This window comes from Rhododendron vialii, chromosome 6a (genome assembly GCF_030253575.1).
Source record: "Rhododendron vialii isolate Sample 1 chromosome 6a, ASM3025357v1".
Lineage (NCBI taxonomy): Eukaryota > Viridiplantae > Streptophyta > Magnoliopsida > Ericales > Ericaceae > Rhododendron > Rhododendron vialii.
In genome coordinates this window covers 23,597,166-23,619,166 of record NC_080562.1, presented here as the reverse complement: position 1 = coordinate 23,619,166, position 22,001 = coordinate 23,597,166, and the positions used below count along the sequence as shown (strand labels likewise).

General features: G+C 36.2%; 1 protein-coding gene and 1 pseudogene across 1 annotated transcript; both read right to left on the bottom strand.

Moving 5' to 3' along the window:
* Window positions 1-12,127: 12,127 nt before the first annotated feature.
* Window positions 12,128-15,012, bottom strand: LOC131329327 (G-type lectin S-receptor-like serine/threonine-protein kinase At5g35370). Its single transcript, XM_058362417.1, has one exon. It carries the CDS (start codon window positions 14,899-14,901, stop codon window positions 12,292-12,294), a length of 2,610 nt encoding a protein of 869 aa, XP_058218400.1. The 5' UTR covers window positions 14,902-15,012; the 3' UTR covers window positions 12,128-12,291.
* Window positions 15,013-17,545: 2,533 nt separating this feature from the next.
* The window catches only part of LOC131328965 (protein FORGETTER 1-like), a 59,011-nt pseudogene continuing 54,555 nt past the window's right edge, over window positions 17,546-22,001 (bottom strand).

Here is a 22,001-nt window from a genome sequence, read left to right as displayed (position 1 = left end):
CATTTTCTTCTTAATCTCTTTCTCACTAGTGGCATAATACATCAAACCTCCTGTCCTCGCACTCTAGAACAGAATGGTCTTGCAGAAAGAAAACACAGGCATCTCATAGAAACAACAATAACACTTCTTTTGCAGTCTCAATTACCCACTTCTTTCTGGCTTGAAGCCCTTACCACTGCTGTTTATCTTGCAAACAGGTTGCCTCATACTAGTCTTAAATATCAAGTTCCTTACACCTTGTTATTTCATACATCACCTGATTATCAGTTTCTCAAACCTTTTGGATGTTGTTGTTACCCTTGGTTAAAACCATATGTTTCTAATAAGCTGACTCCCAAATCTACTCCCTGTATATTTCTAGGTTATTGTCCTCATACTAAGGGCTATAAATACTATGATCCTAGAACAAATAAGGTTTATGTTTCTCGGCATGTTAAATTTGTTGAGTCTGAATTTCCGTTTTCTGATCTTGTAAAGGATGATTTAACCTCTTCTATTGCTTCGACAGCGTCCTTTACTGTTCCACTTACTACCTTTGAGGATATGAATATTTCAATTCCTTTTTCTTCTCCTCATTCTTCTACTCTTGAACATTCCTCTCCATGTCTTTCTCAAATAACTCCTTTACTTGATTCTGACCCTACCATTTCTGTTTTTATTAATCATGAGTCTCCCACATCTGCATCTGAATCATTCTCTTCTGTTCCTCTTCAGCCTCAGTCATTCTCTTCTGATTCATCTTCTGCTACTTCTACCGTTCCTGATTATGGTCATGATGAGACTATTGTTCCTGATATTCCTTATGCTGATCTTATTCCTGTTCCTCCTCCTACTCAGTCGATTCCTCCTGTCAATCATCATCCCATGGCTACAAGATCTAAACATGGGATTGTTAAACCTAAAATCAAGTTTAGTCTGAATGTTGTTGGTACAGACTTACCTTTGCCAGAAAAAGAACCTAACCATTACTCTGAAGCTGTCAAAAGTTTTGCTTGGCAACAAGCCATGAATGAAGAATATCAAGCTTTGGTCAAACAAGGTACATGGACCTTGGTTCCTCTTCCTTTAGGAGCCAACATAATAGGCTGTCAGTGGATATATAAGATCAAACGTCATTCTGATGGAAGTGTGGCTCGGTATAAAGCTCGTTTGGTCGCAAATGGCAATCAACAAACTGAGGGCCTTGATTTTACAGAAACCTTCAGCCCTGTGATCAAACAACCCACTGTAAGGGTGGTTCTGAGCCTTGCTGTGCATCATGCATGGCCAATCAAGCAATTGGATGTATCCAATGCCTTCTTGCATGGAGTCATCGATGAAGAAGTGTATATGAGACAGCCCCTTGGTTACAAAGACCCTACTCATCCTAGCTATGTGTGCAAATTAACCAAAGCTCTTTATGGTTTAAGACAAGCACCCAGGGCTTGGTTTTCAATCTTTTCTAGTTTTCTAATTCAACAAGGATTTACACAGAGCAAAGCTGATTCTTCTTTGTTCATTAGGAAAACAGATTCTGATATCACTTTAGTTTTGGTATATGTGGATGATATCTTGATTACTGGGGGTAATGCTGCATATATTTCTGAGTTGATCTCAGTTTTAAGCTCTAAATTTGTGACGAAGGATCTTGGGTGTCTGAGTTATTTCCTTGGGATTGAGGTGTTATATCATGGTTCATCTATCATATTGTCTCAAACCAAGTATGCACATGATCTACTAGTAAAGGCAGGAATGCTTGAATGTAAATCTAGTCCTTCTCCTACTTCATCAAAGTCTGCTATCTTTGATCCTGATCCAGCCTTTACTGATATTCATTGGTTCAGAATTGTGGTAGGATCACTTCAGTATCTCACCCTTACTAAACCTGAGATTGCTTATGCTGTAAACCTTGCATGCCAACACATGCATAGTCCCAAACACAGTCACTTTGTGGCTGTTAAAAGAATTCTCAGGTATATACGAGGTACTCTTCATCAAGGGTTGCTTTTTACTCCAAGTCCATTACAATTAAGTGCTTTTTCAGACGCTGACTGGGCAGGGAATCCTTTAGATAGGAGATCAACTTCTGGGTATTGCTTGTTTCTAGGTTCCAACCTTGTGTCATGGTGTGCCAAGAAACAAGCAACTGTTGCAAGGTCGTCTACAGAGGCTGAGTACAGGTCCTTAGCTCAAACAGCTACAGATGTGACTTGGGTGCATCAGTTGCTCTTGGAACTTTCTGTCCCTTCTGTCTTGCCTTACACAATTTGGTGTGACAATCTTTCTGCGATTGCTTTGGCATCAAATCCAGTTTTTCATGCACGAACAAAGCATGTGGAAATTGATTATCATTTTATACGAGAAAAGGTGCTGTCCAAACTGATTGTAGTTCATCATATTGGTTCCATGGAGCAGGTTGCAGACATTTTTACTAAACCTCTTTCTGTCGCACGTTTTCTGTTACTAAAAGCCAAACTCATGGTTGTCAATACACCCATGAGTTTGCAGGGGACTGTAAGTAAGAGTCATTAGTGTCAAATAAGTAATTAGTGAGTTAGTTAAGTTTGTTAATTGGTCATTAGGTAAGTCGGTGGACTTAAGCTCTATTGCTGAGTTGTCATTCAATTGTAACCTCCAGGTACAAAACATGGACGTATCACCTCATTGTAATTCAGTTTTGAGAATACAATAGAAAGCTCTCTCTCCTCTCTCTCTCTCTCTCTCTCTCTCTCTCTCTCTCTCTCTCTCTCTTCTCTGGTTGGATTCATGGTTTTCTTCAGAGTTGACATTGGTATGGCGGTGGGTTTTGGGGTTCATGGTTCTTGAAATCTATTTTCAAACATTTTGTTACTGAATTTGTATAAACTATAAGTTATGTTATTCACGGATTTTGTTTGTTTACTGGCATTTAATAGTTGGGTGGAGGATTCAATTAAGGAAAATCCAGTTATTGTTGAAAATTTAAGAGGGGAAAATAATGAGGATGAAATTATTCCTAAACATCATATTAAAGCATACCGAACTGAAAATGAACCTCTTTCTGCACCAATCAAAGCTGCCATAAATAGGGTAAAAGAGAAGAAGAAAAGGAAGACAATTGATGATATTCTGGGATTTACAAGGGTCAATTCCTTCAATGACAAGAGTAGAAATAACAAACCAAAGTGTGCGGTGTATAGATCTGTCGTTGCAGCCCTAGCACTCTCTGCATCTATCTCTTCAGATGGAGTTATTAACAGAAACAGAATAATTCTGGACGAAGCACAAGCAATTTGGACCTGCAACAAGATTATGGGATTGGGGTATGATGGTGAGGAGGATGAAGTCATAAGCAAATTTGTAGATATGGTAGCTGAAGACTTGGACAGAGCTGACAAAATGGCAGGGCATACCTAGTTTTCTAATTCTTTGTTTCTTGGGGTAGGGCCTTAGTGGGGTGTGTTTTCGTTTTTGGATAGGGGGGTGTCTTGTCTTGAGTGAGGGTGGCCGTGTCTTTGTTTGTGGGTGAGCGGGGGTGTCTTCCTGTGGTTTTGGTGCTATTTCGTTGGTTCCTTTTGAGGGTGGCTCTTTTGGGCGTTGTTTGGATTGATTTCTTGTCAATCCTTAAAGCTTGAATAGCTTTTGATTGCCGTGGTGTAGGAATTCTATATTAATATAATATTCCTTTTTCACCATAAAAAAAATGGTTTTTCCTCTATTTTGTCATTTCTGCTTCAAAAATCTGTTGTGCTTGGAAAATGTAGTACTCCCTCCGTTCCTTTTTAAATGTCTCGCTTCGTAATTCAAACTTATTAAGAAAATATTATTATTACACATTTCACATCAACTTTTACCCCCACATCAACTTTCACACCTTTCCTTATTTACCCTCACTTTCCTTATTTACCCTTTATGGAGATATCATCATTACACTTTTACTCACTAACTAACTTTTCAAAATGGAATATACTTTTAGGGGCAAAATGGAAAATGTACTAATTTTTACCCAGTAACTTTACAAAATGGACACTTATTAAGGGACAGCCCAAAATGAAAAACTGGACTTTAAAAAATAGACGGAGGGAGTAGTAGTAATTTTAGAGTGATTCGAACTCTATTTTTTGTTTTTAATGAACGCGAGAAATGATATTAAACCAAAATAATAAGTCTGGGATATTTAACCCCTACAATGTACGTCTTCATGTAATTGAAATGTCACCACAAACGATGAAACATAAAAAGAAATACTCCCTCCGTCCCATTTTCATTGTCTTTTTTTGAATTGTGTGCCACTTTTTAATTGCTTATATCTTTCGATCTATAATATTTTTTTTATACTTTTGAAAACTTTGTATTATAGAACTAATCGAAATACTCCCTCCGTCCCATAATGTTTGTCCGGTCCGCAAAATGGGAACGTAAAAATAATACAAGTTTTGCAAGAAAAATTTAATTTTTTTTTAACAATTCACTAAATATCGATGAGTTCTTTTAATTTATAAAAAAAATTAAATTTTTTCTTACAAGAAATGCATTATTTTTTAATCCTCATTTTGCGGACCGAACAAATATTTTGGGACAGAGTGAGTATATTAAACAAAATTAATATTGCATATTTTTCAAGATACACACTTAAAGATATAGGCAAAAAATATAAAAGAGATAAACAGAATAATGGATAATGAAAATGGAACGGAGGGAGTAAATCTTGAAGCATGATTCAAAGCTTCTCTGACAAGGATGTCTACACACTAGTTTTGTCCCGTTAGACATGGACTCTAGCCCTTAAGAATAGTTAACCCATGCTAAATAGTAGGTCGATACCTTCTTTTTTAGACTTCACACAAAGGTCCTATTCAACTATTATTTTTCCTTGTTTTGTCTTGTGTCGTGATTTTTATCTTTCCATATTGTGTAAATGATGAGAAATATGTTCAACTGTGTTGGATTGCCATGATTTGTTGTAACGCCCTGAATTTTGGGAACGTTAAATAGACATTTTCATTGAAAATTTAAATAGAGTCTGGCTCAATATTATATCATAATTCTAAAAAGAGTACTTTTATTCAACAAAAAGAGGGGAAACTAGGGTTCCTATCTACTGCCCTGCCTGCTCTTCCATCCTCCTCAGCTCCGAAAGTCTCCAAGGTGTGGAGTTCTTCCTGTTCATCTACAAAGTCTAACATATTATACCAGCGTCGCCACCAGTATAATATGTCAGGGTCACCAAAGGTAACACCATGAGCTACGAAAACTCAGCAGAACAATTCCATACCCGCTAACCCATAAATTACACATAATAAGGCATAGAATCAGTGAGATTCACATAGCACATGCGTATTTAATAAAATAATTAACAATGACACATCCACATTCACTATTCAACTAATGTTGGTGTCCGTGATTTCTGAGTTTCTCCTACGCGATATCTCGTAAACCGTGTCTCCATTTTCCACTTTTCATTTTCCAAATCAACATTTCCAAAATCGTTTTTACACACTCATCCTCGGTTCCGCCGCTCCAGGTTCCCGAGTATCCGCACAATGGTTCCGCCGCTCCGGGTTCCCATTGGCACACAATTGGCATTGGCACCTCTCCGCGGTAACCAAGCCACACACCCTACCTCGGTTCCGCCGCTCCGGGTTCCCGAGTATCCGCACAATGGTTCTGCCACTCCGGGTTCCCATTGACACACAATTGGCATCGGCACCTCTCCGCGGTAACCAAGCCACACACCCTACCCCGGTTCCGCCGCTCCGGGTATCCGCACAATGGTTTCGCCGCTCCGGGTTCCCATTGGCACATACACACACCACACCACACAATGGGCTACCACGTTCTGCCTCATTTGTGGTTTCAAAATTTTTTTTTTTTCAAAACACATCTCATCATTAACCACACCCTAGGTGTCATGTTTCTACTTTCTCGATTTTTGTGTCTCGTTTTCATGCAACGATTCCACGGTAGGACTTTTCACATACGTAATCATAAATCATTCATTCTAATCTTGAAACTAAACTAGCAAGATCATCCAACTCTATATTAATCATCATGCTCAAACCACAACTTAAAGCATAACGCCACATGTACGGACGCCTTTGGAGTGAAAATTACTTATGCTTTACAACAAGGCAAGTAATACAAACAATTCATAATGCATGCTCATATCCATCTTAAAAATCAAAATACGAATACTTTCATGCATTTCGATATACAAACAACATACAATATACGTAGAGTAGGAAAGTAGAGGTATTCTACATATACTAGAGATAGGGGATAAGATGATTCTACCGTTCTTCTTGGCAGTAGGGCGGCTACGGAAAAGTAAGTCGGCTATCGGACGGAGTGACTTCCTACGGTAAGCTTCCGGTAGCTTCGAAAGAGAAAGGTTTCTCTCGAAACTAGTTCTTGACTAAAAACTACTAACTTTTGGATCGAAAGAGTGGTCGGGTGGTGGTTTAGTGGCGGCTTAGGATGAGTTTCAAAAAGAACTTCAAGAAAAACTCAAGAACACCAAGAACAAGAAAGAACAAAGTAAAAACTCAAGTATTTCTAGAGAGAGAAGTTGAAAAGTTGGAAGGTTGGAAGGTATGAGTTAAATGGCAAGGATGGTGTGCTATTTATAGCAAAAGTCTTGGTTATTACCCAAGAAATAAAATTTTTCCTAGCAATTATTATCCAATGGTTAAGATTTTCCTAAAAAAATAATAGGCCAAAAGGTACATGTACCCATATATAAATATATTTGTGTACTTAGAAAATCTTGTAAAATACTTTACAAGGTACTATATAATCTTTTAAGATTTTCAAGTATCCAATAAAAAAAATATAAGATCAAAATTTCCTAATAAACTAATCTAATAAGCATATGTTCCTATTATATTATTATATATATATACACACACACATGTCCAAGTTTTCAAATATAAATGTAGGTACTATTAGGTACCATATAATCCATCAAGATTTTCAAGTATCAAATAAAATATATGGTCAAGATTTTTTTATTATAGTAATTCAAGAAGTACTAGTACTTATATGTTTATTAGTGTACTTAGAAATCTAGGAAATTAGATATTCATATATCTTTAATGAATATAAACACATGGAAAAATCTAGGAAGTGATTTATTTAATAAATCCTAGTACTAGTTAGTAAGACTAACTTATTATCTAATGGATAATATTTTTCCTTGCATTTTTTTGACCAATGGATAAAAGGAATAAGGTAATATATACTTGAATAATATTTAAAATAACCAAATGGCCTTTAAGCATGTGTATATAAGTCTATATACAACTATATATGAGTACTTTATCAAATCTAGCACAAAATATCTTTGATAGAAGATTTAGGTTTCTTATTGTCCAATGGATAAAAGTTTCTCTAACTTTTATTGTCCAATGGGTAAAGGTTCATCTGTGGTTAGGAGATTGTAGCTAAATGAATTGGTAGTTCGGTTCTTCCAACTAATCGGTTGAAAACTAATTCTACTTGCCACATAGGATTTCTAGTCAAGAAATATAATTTAAGATTTTATTTTATACACTAGGAAAATATATAAGTGTTTCCACAAGTACACTTGTCTTTTGAAAATGACTAAATTGTTCCTTGCAAAGAAATATAATTTTATAAGTCTCAAATCTAGTTATGACGGATTATTAAAGTTAAAACGGAATTTTAAAGGAAATCCAAGTAATTAAAAATAAATTTTAAATATTTAACAAAATTTTTATTTACCAAAAAAATCAGGGTCGTTACATTTGTTGTTCTTGGAAGATTTTTTTTCTCATAAATCTTGAATTTTTTGTCAAGAGAACATAAATTGTGAAACTTTAAAAAAGATAGTGTGACTTTGTGACATGCAAAATAAACAGATACCCATATTTGTGTCACTTTTACATTTATGTGTGGCACTAAATTAAAATAAAACTCAATTTGTATAATTTTTCTTTAACAGATATGGTTATTTGTCCAAATTCATACTCTTTATTATTCCAAAAGGTCCAACACACATAGTTAATTATTCTCTCTTTAATCACAATAAAACCAACAAATGATGTTGCCTATCCAAACTATACTCTTGTATTTTTCAAAAGGACTTACAGATAATGTTATGTTTGTGAAATATGTACTCTCTTTAATCGTAATAAAAATACGTTGTATTGTTCCAAAAGACCAATACATAAGTTATGCAAAATTTGTACTCTCTCCGTCCCTTTTTAAGTGTCCCTCTTCGTAACTCCAACTTATTAAAAAGACATCATCATTATACCTTTCACATCAACTTTTTCCTCCACTTTCCCTCTTTACCCTCTATGAAGACATCATCATTACATTTTTACTCACTAACTTTTCAAAATGGAATCTACTTTTAGGGGCAAAATGGAAAATTCACAAACTTTTACCCACTAACTTTACAAAATGGACACTTATTGAGAGACAGCCCAAAATGAAATAAGAACTCTAAAAAAGGGACGGAGGGAGTAGTTTTTATAATTGCCATAAAATCGACAGATGTTGTTATCTGTTCAAATTCATACTCTGTATTATCTCCAAAAAAATCAACATATAAGGTTATTTAAAAAAATATGTGCTATATATAATCAAAATAAATCAACAAATATGGTTATCTGTCTAAATCAATACTACTATATGTGTTTTTTTAAAAATGACCAGCAGATAACATTATCTTCTACGAAGTATGTGCTCTGTCTAATCGGAATAGACCCAACAAATATGGTTATCTGTCCAAATTTATAATTTTATTATCAACATATAACGTTATGTACCATGTATAATCATAATAATAAGATCAACAAATACGATTATCTATTCAAATTTATAACCTGCATTTTATCCCCAAAAGATTAACAGATAAGGTTATGTCTGCGAAATTTGTAATTTGCATAATCGTAATAAAACTAACAGATATGGTTATTTATCCGAACAAACTATGTGTTTCATTTTTGACTCCAAGCTAATTTTTTGTTGTATAATAGTGGAGGTATGTTTTCTTTTCTTTTCTTTTTTTTAGGAAACGAAATATATCTTCTAAACAAGTGGATGTATTTTTTTTTTTTTTAAAAGTAACAAATAATGTTATGTGCTTTTTTTTTTTTTTTTAAATATGTGATTATCAGTCCAAATCTATACTCTGTGTTTTTTCAAAAGTATCAACATATAAATCTATATGATCACATTAAAACCAACATATATGATTATTTATAGAAATATATACTTTTTATTATCCAAAAAAAGCACTTACAAATAAGGATATTTGTTCCAAATCAACATATATGTTTCATCTATTGCGATAAGAGGAGTTTAACAAGTAAAAATTATGACCTAAAGCAGAAAAAAATAAATTACAAAAACAGATATCAAATAGCTATTTTTTTTAAATGTCATCTTATATGAATTTTTCAACATCAACTCACGTTTATTATTTTTCCGATTTGTCTGATGCCTCCTTTCCAAATATACTTTACTGGGCCCCAAAATTTCTTTCACCAGGAAACTCGAGTCAAACGAAAAACAGTGTATGACAAGTAATAAATTAATGTAAGTCTATCCATTTAATAAGTAAATCAAATGCCAGACAACGTACTCATCTATGCTTTGATATCTCTTTTAAGGTGAACTTGCCACCCCCCCCCCCCCCGTGTCTCTCTTTGCTTTGTTCTCTATTTCCTCTCTCTGCAAAAGACTGCAGCGTAAAATGGAATCAAAACCTGAACCAGAAACCAATCAATCCATATGCGTTGGCGAGAGGTGGGCAAGCTTGATTAGTCAATGCGATTTCCAGCTACCGTTGAAACTTAGTACCAAATCAACCACGGACCACCACCATTGATAGTGATCGCAACAGAGAGAAGACAAGCCATGGATGGAGGAGCTAGGCTTGGGGTTTGATTTGGGGGATTTTGACGGCGAAGGAGTCGGGCCTGGTGGTGGCCGATGTGCACGCATTCAGTACGTGAAGCCATATGGAGAGAGAGAGAGAGAGAGAGAGAGAGAGAGAGAGAACAACGTACAGTTGTAATGGACTCGGGACATTTTTGTCCATCAAAGGTCGACCGGTACAACAGTACTTTTAAATCAATGGACTCGGAATCTTATACTAAAAACCTAGCTCGGACTAAATGGCCAATTGGACCCCTTCCTTCGGAGTTGAGCCCAATTTTCTGTTGGTAATTATCTGGTAAAGAGTTACATTTCCCTATGTCTCGAAAAAGGAGTTATATGAACTTCCGTTTGACAAAAAAAGGAAAAAGGCGTTATATCTATCTTTCTAGCTAGTTCTTGTTTATACTTTCTTATTTGTGTTTTGTGGGCAACTTCGACCGGTCGAGACGGCTCTTTACTGGCAACAATTAATGACTTTAGGGCAGTGATTACTACACGCCTCACAATCAATCTGGTCAGCCGGCTTTTCTAATTTCCTCTAATTGCATATACTATTATTACAAAATGGCATAAAGATTATGGTCCAAAAATTAAGAAAATTTTATTTTTTGTAAAAGCGTAATAAAACATTATAGACTATAGTTTTAATTTCAGTTATACTGAAAAAACTAAGATTGAAAGATTTTTTTAATCTAATCTCAGTAATCTCAAAAGCGAGATTCTATCTTAAAGAATAGATATCATTTGTGAAAAAACTAAAATTGTATATGAAATAATATATCTCGTTTGGGAAAAAAAAAATGAGATGGAAAGATTATTTAATCTTAGGAATCTAAAAAGTGAGATTGTAACTTAAAGTCTCATTTTTTAAAATTTAAGATTGTATATGAAACAATATATATCTCGTTTCAGAAAAACTGAGATTGTTACTTAAAGAATTTAGATCTCGCTTGATAAAACGGTGATTGTTTAATAACTTATAAAGATCTCATTTGGAAAAACTGTTAAATACAAATATAATATGCATAGTCTACGCAAATTGTACTGTGTTAAGAGTGGTTAAAGTGTGTCTTTGCTAAGTGCTTGGATCGCCCAACTGGTGTTCCAGTTGTTTTCATTTTTTACAAAAACTCCTCTCAGGTTTTCAATCACGGTTTTAAATAAAACCGAGATTTATAATGTTAAAACATTACGGTTTTACTAAAAACTTAGATTATTTCTTGCTAAATAGTCACGGTCTTAGGAAAAATATGAGATGATAAGAAGTTAAAGATTACGATTTTTACATTTTTAGTCACTGTTTTAATGAGTTTTAATCACAATTTTATCATGTGGCTAAAAGATATAAATTTTTAGTTACACTTTGATAGACCACTGTTTTGAATGCGAGATTTTTTTTTTTTTTGGCTCGGTAAAAGAATTTTATTGATCTCCAAATCTAAAAAATACAAAGATTAAAAGAATAAGAACAACCAAAAGGAAATGATTAATAACCTAAGGCTACCTGAGACTCAGGCGTTGGTAAGAGGCCAACAAAACCCTAAAAAGGCCTGGCCCAAAACCCTAAAATCAGCCGAAACTACCAAAACCACCCAAATCAGCCTCCAACAGTGAAGACGAATAACACCGTTATCGGAACCCGGGGAACAAGTTGCTAAAGAGGGAATCGATCACTTGAAATTGTATATAACATTCTTTTGCGTCACTCTAGTAATTAAACCAATCAAACCATGCTTTTTACATACTTAATTCCTTCTACCAGGGAGACCCTAAATCTGGATGAATTAATACCAGCACATAGCTGGTTAATTCTTCGCTACAGATCGATGAAAAGCTTTGATTGTTCACACTAACTCATTCGATAGGTGATTTTAGCTCATCCTTATATATATATATATATATATATATATATATATATATATATATAGAGAGAGAGAGAGAGAGAGAGAGAGAGAGAGTTTTGTGATTTACGATGACATGCAATAAATCTAATTTCAACTTCTTAAATTATTGCTGACAAAAAATCAGATGATATATATTTAGTACTAATTAAGGGATATGATCTTCAATAATATTAAAATCTTAGCACATCAAAACCACCTTTGTGTATGGATCATCTACAATTAATGGGGATAATATAGCAATCATAAGTAAATTCCCAAGAGTAGAAAAATGGCTAGATATATAGATAGAAAAACATTAATACTATATTATTACATGCAATCAGCAAGTCTAACCATATAAATTAAACGACCTCTTTGCACAAGACATGTAAATAACATAAAAAAAAAGTAGTAATTACATATTGAACAATATACAGAAATTAATTACTACAATTGCGTCTATATTACAGTAAAACATTAAATATCCACAGTAACGAAAAACACATAAATAACTTTACGAAGCTCAGTTGGTCCAGTACTATCTTGGCCCTGAGATTTGCTGCGATGACATGCGAGATGTGTTAAGAAGCAAGCTACTCCTTGAACTATCAGAAGAAGCATTCCACTGTGGAAATATCAAATCATCTTGCCCATTATTCTCTTCTGTCATAGAAGCCTCAGCAAATCGACGCCCATAAAATCGCAGAAAGTTCAGAGACTCTAGCTTCGGCTCGCCTAAAGGGATATCACCTTCCAACATGCTAACGACGCTAACCATATTTGGCCTAAGCGTTGGATCCTCGTGCGCACAACATAAAGCCACACGCACCAACTTCTCCACATCTTCACTAGTGACTCTCCCCTCTAGCTTGGGGTCCGCAAGTTCCAAGTACCTTCCTTGCTCATGCATCTCTAAAGCAAACATGGGGAAATAAACAAGCCCTTGTCCTGAAGAAGATGAGTACCCACCACCGCTGCTTCCATTCTCCTTGCTTTCGCATTGCGTTCGTAAAGAGCAGTTTTTCCTTCCGCTTACAATTTCCAACAAAACCATTCCAAAACTGTAAACATCAGTCTTGTCAGAGATTGCAGAGCCAGTAAGCCATTCAGGAGCAAGATATCCACGAGTTCCTCTCATTGTCGTGAATAAAGTAGACTGTTCGGAGCTAAGAAGTTTCGATAACCCGAAATCTGAGATTTTGGCCTGGAAATGGTCGTGCAGGAGTATGTTCTCAGGCTTGATATCACAATGGATGATCTTCTGCTGGCACCCACTGTGCAAATACGCAAGTCCACGCGCCATCCCAAGAGCTATTGCAACCCTTTCTTTCCATTCTAAGACTAATCCATTCCTAAAGAGGGTGTGGTCTAAAGACCCATGGTTCATATACTCATAAACCAACAATCTTTCACTCCCCTGAGCACAAAACCCTATCAACTTAACCAAATTGACATGGTGAATATTTCCGATGATTGCTATCTCAGCGCAAAAATCCTTCATCCCTTGAATACCAAAATTAGTGATCTTTTTCACTGCCACAAGTGATTTATCAGGGAGTGTACCCTTGTACACTGCACCAAACCCACCTGACCCTATCATATTCTTGAACTTATCAGTAGCTGCCTCGAGCTCTTCATACCCAAATCTTACAGGTAATCCTGGGATGGAGAAGGCATCCAACTCCAAGTCATCCGAAGAAGGATCGACCTGATTGTTGGAATTTAACTTCCAAGTTGTAGAGCTTTTGGATCTTCTCCACAAGAAGAATCCCAAAGCAGCAAAAAGGAAGAATCCAATTAAAGGCAATAGCACTATAGCAACTATAGGAAACCCAAGTGAGTGACCACTATTAGAAGGCGAAGGCCCAACTATTGCTTTAACAAAACCCACGCGATCATTATTGCTACTAGACATAACTGATCCTAGCTGGTTTTGAAGGACATAACATGAATCCGATGAGTTGTCATAGAAAATTCCCAAGCAAGAACAATCGCTTGAGCAGAGATCTTCACAGACAGACAAGTTTACACCGGACTTCGCAGGGCCCGTGAAATCATTAACAAAATAGTCAATACCATTGCCAAGGCTCAAATATGAAAATGAGGAGTTACTCATATTCTTGTTATCAGTGGAATTACAAGAATTTGACAAGGAATAAGTACCGTCATTTGGCATACAAATGGTTGAATTCTGGCCCTGTGAACTGATCAAATAGAAGTTGGATGGGCACGAGCATACGAGAATATTGTCATCGTCAGTACACAAACCAAGCGTTCCGCATATGAACGGGATTTGGCATTTATCATCCGGCCCCACGAGTACTGGCGTTAAGTCAGTACCAGTAAGGCTACTGACACTGAACTGGCCAGAATAATCCAATTTGGCAATCCCGAACTTTGATACAGATACGTTCACCTGCATTACGACTACAGAACCATTATTACCGAACAAATAAAGACCTGATTGGTTCATCGCCATGTACTCCACCGGGTAACTCGAGTTTAAGGTGTAAGCCGCGGTATCCATCGAGAGTTTCCAGTAAGTCGAATTCTGCCACAGTAGTAAAGCATCAGAGGCAGTTACTGAAAGCGAGTAACTGCCAACTGACAAGTCAGTACTTGATACTGCGCTGGACAGAAATACCCCTACGGACAAATTCTGGCCAATCACGATCGTATCTGTTGGATAAAGAAAACTCTCCCAAAGAGTAGCATTAGATTGATCGACTAGCAAAAGATTCCCGGTCTCAGTTAACTGTAGTGACGAGACCGAAGAATTTAACGTAGGAGTCGACCATTTTAAACTGCCGTCTTCTTCTGTGACTACAATACCAGTTGCAGAAAGATTCATGATTCCTGTAGTAGAAATGGGTGCGTCACGATTAGCAGACCAGGTGATGGTATTGGAAGGCACGTGAACGACGCACAAATAGTAGTTGCTTCCTGAACCTCCTTGGCCGCCTGGACTTAAGATAGCTGCTTTGAACGTTACGTTTGGGGAGGTTAAGAAGCCAACGGAACCATCGATGAAATGGACACTTGAAGCAGTGAAATTTGGATATATTATGAAATTTGTTGATGTAGGAGAACAAGATGCAAGAACAGAAAAAGATAACACGATTGAGAATATCAATGGAAAGGAACCCATATTAGCTAGAGAAGGAAGGAGATGGAAATGGTTAGCTTTCTCCAATTCTTTCTCCTCTTTTAATACCCATTCCGTTGACTATAGCTCTCTCTCTCTCTCTCTCTCTCTCTCTCTCTCTCTCTCTCTCTCTCTCTCTCTCTCCACGGAGTTGACACACTGATATGTGGGTATGACATGAGAATGTATTTATCTAATGGGAAATACTGGCAGTACCTTACACAACTACATCATTCCGAATAAAAAACTTCGTCATCTGGAACAACTTGAGGCTGAGGCCAATAAGAAAATCTATTGGGGGTAACAATCGAACAACTTGTGTGCTAAAAAAACAAGTAGCGAAATACTGCGAGAAAGAAAGGACTTTTTTTTTGGTCACTCAAAAGAAAGGACCATTCGCAGTGGCCCGAAACAACAATTCTCGAAGGCAAGAATAATGACTACGATCAAAGTAAGGGTACCTTCGGCCTTACGATGGAAGTAAGGGCACCACCACGTGATTTTTTGGCACAGTTTTTTTTGTTATTTTCTGTTTGGTCAAATTTTAAATCTAAAACGTTCAGACAAAACAGATTGTAACATAAAACAACAACAACAACAAAAATTACCGCGGTAAAAAGTCGGCTAATGCATAGAGGCCTACAACCCAAATAAACATTTTACGATCGAACAACTTACTATTAGCGTGAGAAAATAATTAACTCTGATGGGTTATAATCCTACAGCTCGGGCAGAAATTGAAAGCCACAACCCAACGAAATTTGTTGATGTAGCTGCTACCAATATTTTTCTTCTCCCTTACCCTCCTCCCTAGGGTTTCACACCTATGTACGGCCGTGGGAGGGGAAGGCCACCATACTTTTCTTTTAATTTGTTTCCTTTTTCTTTTGTCTCTTCAGTTTAACGACTTGTCATTTGATTTGTGAGAGTTTTGTCTCTCGTTTTCTCAAGAGTTTAGTTTCGTCTTTGGACAAATATAATCTTCTCAATTTTTGACCAAAAAACAAAAAACTTGAATTTAAACATCATAACTGAATAAGCCAAATATTAACTTGATTAAGCTTGATTTAAAAACCTAACGCACATTCTTTCTCCACCATTGGATGCCGAATAATCCTCAAAATCAGAATCAAATCTCTGGGGGTTTGTTCAGTTTGGATTTTGGGGGAAGTTTTAAAATGTAATGAGTAGAGATAGATAGATAGAGAAAATTTATTGGGACCGTGCGAAGGGGTTTTGAGTACCCCAAATGAACAAGCCCTAGTTGATTCGCTTTCTCTGCCTCTATCTCTCTCTTTAATGCTTACTACTCTCATCTCTCTCTCTCTCTCTCTCTCTCAAGATCTCACAAGATTACCTCAGAGAACTCATTGAATACTAAACAATTTTGCGAGAAAACCCTTGAAGAAGAAGACAAAACTAGACAAAGTTACACTGGCAAATGGGACACAGACGAAAAATGGCAAAAGTACAAAAATCCAATACAATAAAATGTTAAAATAGCTATAGCACATGAACAGTAGCAGCAAAAAGTCGAGATTGCACCCGTCATCTAGCCTTGAGGCTCCTCAATCTGGGGGCTCAATTGAAAAACTTGGGGCAAAAAGTGGTAGTCGCTTACATGCCCAATGAAAGTCAATCCTCCTTTAGGCAAGCGCGCATGGATTGAAGCATTTTCCTGTTAAAAAAAGTTTCTAATAACTTTGGGAGTCTGAAATTTTTTTATAGCTATGGAAAACTTCGAGCAACATTGGCAAAATGTGTAGCAGTTATTATTTTATGTAGTTTTCATTATACCCATTTTAAGTAATCTCTAAACATGTCATGCCAATCCAACATAGTTTACACGTCTATTTGTTTTTATTTTCCTAATTCTGTTTTTATTTTACCAATATTATCGTAATGTTATTTTCAGTGTAGGTTTTTCTAGATCGTAAACAGCAAAAATGAGACAAACAAATGTTTAAGAATTAAAAAAGCAAAATAAAAACAAAAAACTTATTACATTGGGAGAAAAATATTTTGTACACTTTAAGTCTTCCTGTTGACTTTCTATGCCCCTAAGTGGTCGGTTCAATAAAGAAGTAGTTGGAGTACTAGTCTCGGATTCAATGCTTTTCTATAACCTCTTGCAGGGGCCAAGATACTCATTAGCGCTCATAGTGCCTAATGGGACTTCAACTTTGGCCCCGACATATTCCATTACCAATAGGTAAATCAACCTAAATTCCCTACAAAATGGCTATGTGGTGCTAAATGCAATATTCCATTACCAATAGGTAAATCAACCTTTCCACGTATCCATCTCTTGTAACAACAATTGTGCTTTTCACAATTTCGTCAGAATTTTTAAATTTTGGATGCTTTCAGTTGAAACACCTAAAACTACGGCAAACGACTGAAAGTGAGAAAAGTCGCACAAAAAACAAAACCAATAGTGAGCAGAAAGAAAATAAGTCTCTCTTTTGGTGACAAAATAGAGAAGGAAATTAGTGATTTCCTTGTGTACAAAGTTTCTTAAGAACCAAATGCTTTAACAGCTAAATTCGCATTTCCTTCTGTACGAAGTCTCTTAAGAACAAAATGGTGTTAAGTTTCTAAAGAAAAAAAATGTTTTAACAGCTAAATTCGCCTTTCCTTGTTTATAAAGTTTCTTAAAAACAAAATGCTTAGCAGGTACATGTTAGGAATTGAATTACGTGCATGTTTAATTCCACAACACTCCTACGGATCTTAGAATCTAAAATCACAGAAACCACACAGCAAGGAAAAACCATGGAAGTCACACTAATCCGCTATAATGAAGAATAAATATAGCACAAGTCTATCATTCCGAAGTACTAAACTAAAAAAAAATTGACGTGCAAGTCTTTTCTCTGAGAATAGTTTTCTCTCGTCTTCTTTCGTGTTTTCACTGAAACTCACTTTACCCTGATTATAATACAATTGTATTACAAATAGTTAAGGTCAATGTCCGTAATTGCCCCGTGGAGGCTCCGCTCTCGCGTCCCTTGGCTAGGTATTGCTGAAGATTATCTACATACCAAATACTATATCGTCAACAACGTGGCTGATATCATACGAAGACTTTATTTCGAAAAAAAATAAAGCTAGAGTAAGTCAATGGGTTACGCCGATTAAAAAAAAAAAGTCAATGGATTGCTCGCATAGGTTACGGGCTGGGTGCTAAACCAAATTTAATTTGGCCACAAGAAAGAAAATCTAATTTAAGGTTTCATTTTACAGGTCAAGCCACTAGCTTGTACTCCCTCCGTCCCCTTTTTAATGTCCAGTATTCCATTTTAGGCTGTCCCTTAATAAGTGTCCATTTTGTAAAGTTAATGGGTAAAAGTGGGTATATTTTCTATTTTGCCCCTAAAAGTAGATTCCTTTTTGAAACGTTAGTGAGTAAAAATGTAATGATGATATCTCCATAGAGGGTAAGTAGGGAAAGTGGAGGTAAAAGTTGATGTGAAAAGTGTAATAATGATATTTTCTTAATAAGTTGGAGTTATGAAGCGGGACACTTAAAAAGGGACGGAGGGAGTAACTACCAGCTGACATATATGTAGAATCCCAAATTACATTAAATTAATTCGATATTAGTGTTTTTAAATGTTTTGTGTACATTAGAGAACCTTTTCTTCTTTTTTTCCCTTTCATATGTGTCATTAACATATGATCGAGCAAGCTATATGACCAAAAGTTATAATTAATTTGATGATTAATCTAAGCCCAAGTTGCAAACATTATTCTTAATTACAATTTCATAAAACCGAAAGTCATATATAGACACATCACTAGAAAGATAAACAGAAATTTTGAGTTGACAAATTTAGCAATTATCAAACTTAATTTTGTGCCAATGGCAATGGCAACCGCTGACAATGCAACCCGTTGACATGCCAATGATGCTTATAATAATAAGCCTTGAACTTGAGGTAATAGAAAAAGAAGCGTCAACGGTTGAGGCTCAACCACCAAGCTTAATTCACTGGCCTCTTGATAATTAATCATTTAAACCATTACTTCCAATTCATTCTCCAATCACAAATGAATTTTTTGGACCCTAGATTTATGCAGTGCACCAACGAAATTGTATTATACATACATCGTCACAATCCAAATAGTTCATTTTGTGATCAGGTGAACATTTACCTTCGTTCTCTAAATCATACTAATGATCAAAATTTGGAAAAATACTCCATCGATCTCACTATGTGTTTAACAATGTCCAATCAACCTAGTTTTTTACACAAATAAATCGATTAACAAATTCGATAAAATGAGCGGTTGAAATCTTGGTGATAATCTCTCAAGAGGCTTCGCCTAGGTGTACTATGACCTCATAGTGCGTTAATGAACTACATGGACCGCTACTCTAATTTTTTTATCGAAAAATATAAAAGTATGCAGCCAAATAAATTTTTTTTGTCAAACCACAAAAAAAGGCAGTTTGTGATTGCTTAGATCTCATGACCTAGACAAGTTATGATTCAAAATGATGCCTTCACCACCAAATTATGTTGGCCTATACAACCTCAATCTATGATAATGTTAGAAAAGCCTCATCAAGTTTGGGCAAGTCAACTCATCAATTAGCATCTTCAGATTTGTAGACCACATATTAGACAAGTTACAAAATAAAAGGGCAAACAGTACTTAGGGTATGTTTGGTTCGATGGAATGAAATTGACAAAGGAATGGAATTAAGGCTGGAATGGAATTAAAGGAAATAAGATTAGAATAAACTTTCCAATCCCAAGTTTGGTTGTGCTTAGGAATAACTATTTTCATCCGCAATGGAATGATGTGTCAATAGCAATACCGAATTACCGTTGCTGGTATGGGCATGATCTTGGGGCCCTCTGGCGTCCCCGAACCTCCTCCGAAGCATCTGCGAAAGGCCTTGGCCCGTGGTCTGACGTGCTCAGTGTTGGGAAACTGAATCCCCAAGACCCAGTAATGACGCGTACAGATTAGACAACAAAAATTGTAAAACCCTATAAAGCGGAATTAGGGTTCTACCTCAACTCCCTGCGACACGAACACTGGTTGAACTTGTTATAGCACGTCTTGCTATAAACCACGAATACTGCTCGACCGTACCTTACGATCTTCTATCGTATTCCCTGCACGTCTAGAGCACGAACCAAGTGTGGACTCTTTCGTGATCTGTTTGCTCTCTCTAAGTCTGCCTCTATTTACTGAATAATAGAAAAACATCATCCTGACCTAGAGAGCATAACGTGTATATATAGGGCTACGATAGGGACCTAAGGAGTAATAAGTATGGGCTCCCAGTGTAAATAAGAAAACTTAATCCCACCAGGATTCTATTTCTTATTTCACTAATTATAATTCACCCCACTACAGAATTATAATTGCACTCCCGTCCTTATCTCAATTATATTATGAGCTCCATGATATTAAATACTCATTAATCTCCCCACGTTAAGATTACAGATACCCGTTGATTAAAATAAATTACTAACAATCTCCCACTTAATCAACATCTTAACTTGAGACTATCCGCTTAACTTATTCGATATGTCGGATACAAATATCCACCTGCAGGGTTTGACATAATCGAAACTTATAAGCTTACTCAAGGGGTATCATCAATCCCTATCAGGACGTGGATTCCATTAATAATTAATAGTTGTCATATACATAATGTTACTACCCAATTCACCGAGACTATTTACCGTACAAAGATCTCACTCTTTAATGAATCAAAGTCAACAACATTAAATATATACTTCTAATAATTATCTTTGAATTAAGAGCATAAGCATTCATAATAACCATGAGATTCCAATTGTCTTATAAAGTTAGTATAAAGACAATTACCTCAATACGGTCCCGTTCAATACACACAAAGTATACTAGCACAATAAGTTGGAATTAATACCATTCCCTGTAGTCAAGAAAAACCTACTAAAATATTGTGCTACAGTCCTACCGATGGTGTGTCAAATTCCATCTAAGACTGTGAACCATAACTTATATTCCACAAGAATCGATGATCTAATCTTCTGTGTGTAAGTCGTACTCTACACACTGGATTATCTACTATGTAGAATAAAAGACACACATGCACAACATACAAAATTATCATGCAAATATTGCCCATAAAAGATTCTCATCAAAAATGGATAAAACTGATTAATAATTAAATATTAATCCATCATATAAAAACATAACTTTTACATAATCTCCTAACAAACTCCCACTAAGACTCAAAACCATACTGCCATGCATCTCACTCCCATTCCTTCTACGTGACTATCAAAAGTCTTAGCTGGTAAGCTCTTCGTAAAAGGATCTGCCAGGTTATTCACTGATGCAATCTTGGTCACAGCAACATCACCTCTCTGTACGATCTCTCGAATCAGATGATACTTACGCTCAATGTGTTTGCCCTTCTTGTGAGTCCTTGGCTCCTTCGAATTAGCAACAGCACCGCTATTGTCACAATAGAGTGTAATGGCTGATTGCACTGAAGGGACCACTTCCAGATCCAACAAAAAGTTTCTAAGCCAAACAGCCTCCTTGGCTGCTTCAGAAGCTGCCACATACTCTGCCTCCATGGTAGAATCAGCAATGCAAGATTGTTTGATACTCCTCCAACTTATAGCTCCACCTCCCAAGGTAAACACATATCCTGAGGTAGACTTTCTGGAATCCCTATCTGACATGAAGTCTGAGTCTGTGTACCCATGAGGTACCAGACTATCTGACTGGAACACCAACATATGATCTCTAGTTCTTTTCAGATACTTGAGTATATGTTTCACTGCAGTCCAATGTTCTTGCCCTGGATTAGACTGAAATCTGCTAACCATGCCAACGGCAAAGCAAATATCAGGTCTAGTACACAACATAGCATACATAAGGCTTCCTACTGCCGAAGCATAAGGAACTGCCTTCATTTTCTCCATCTCTTCAGGTGTTTTAGGACATTGATCCTTGGATAGATTGATTCCATGTCTAAAAGGGAGGAACCCTTTCTTGGAATCTTGCATGCTAAAACGGGCTAGAATGACATCGATATAAGTAGCTTGTGATAAGCCCAACATCCTATTCTTGCGATCTCGTAT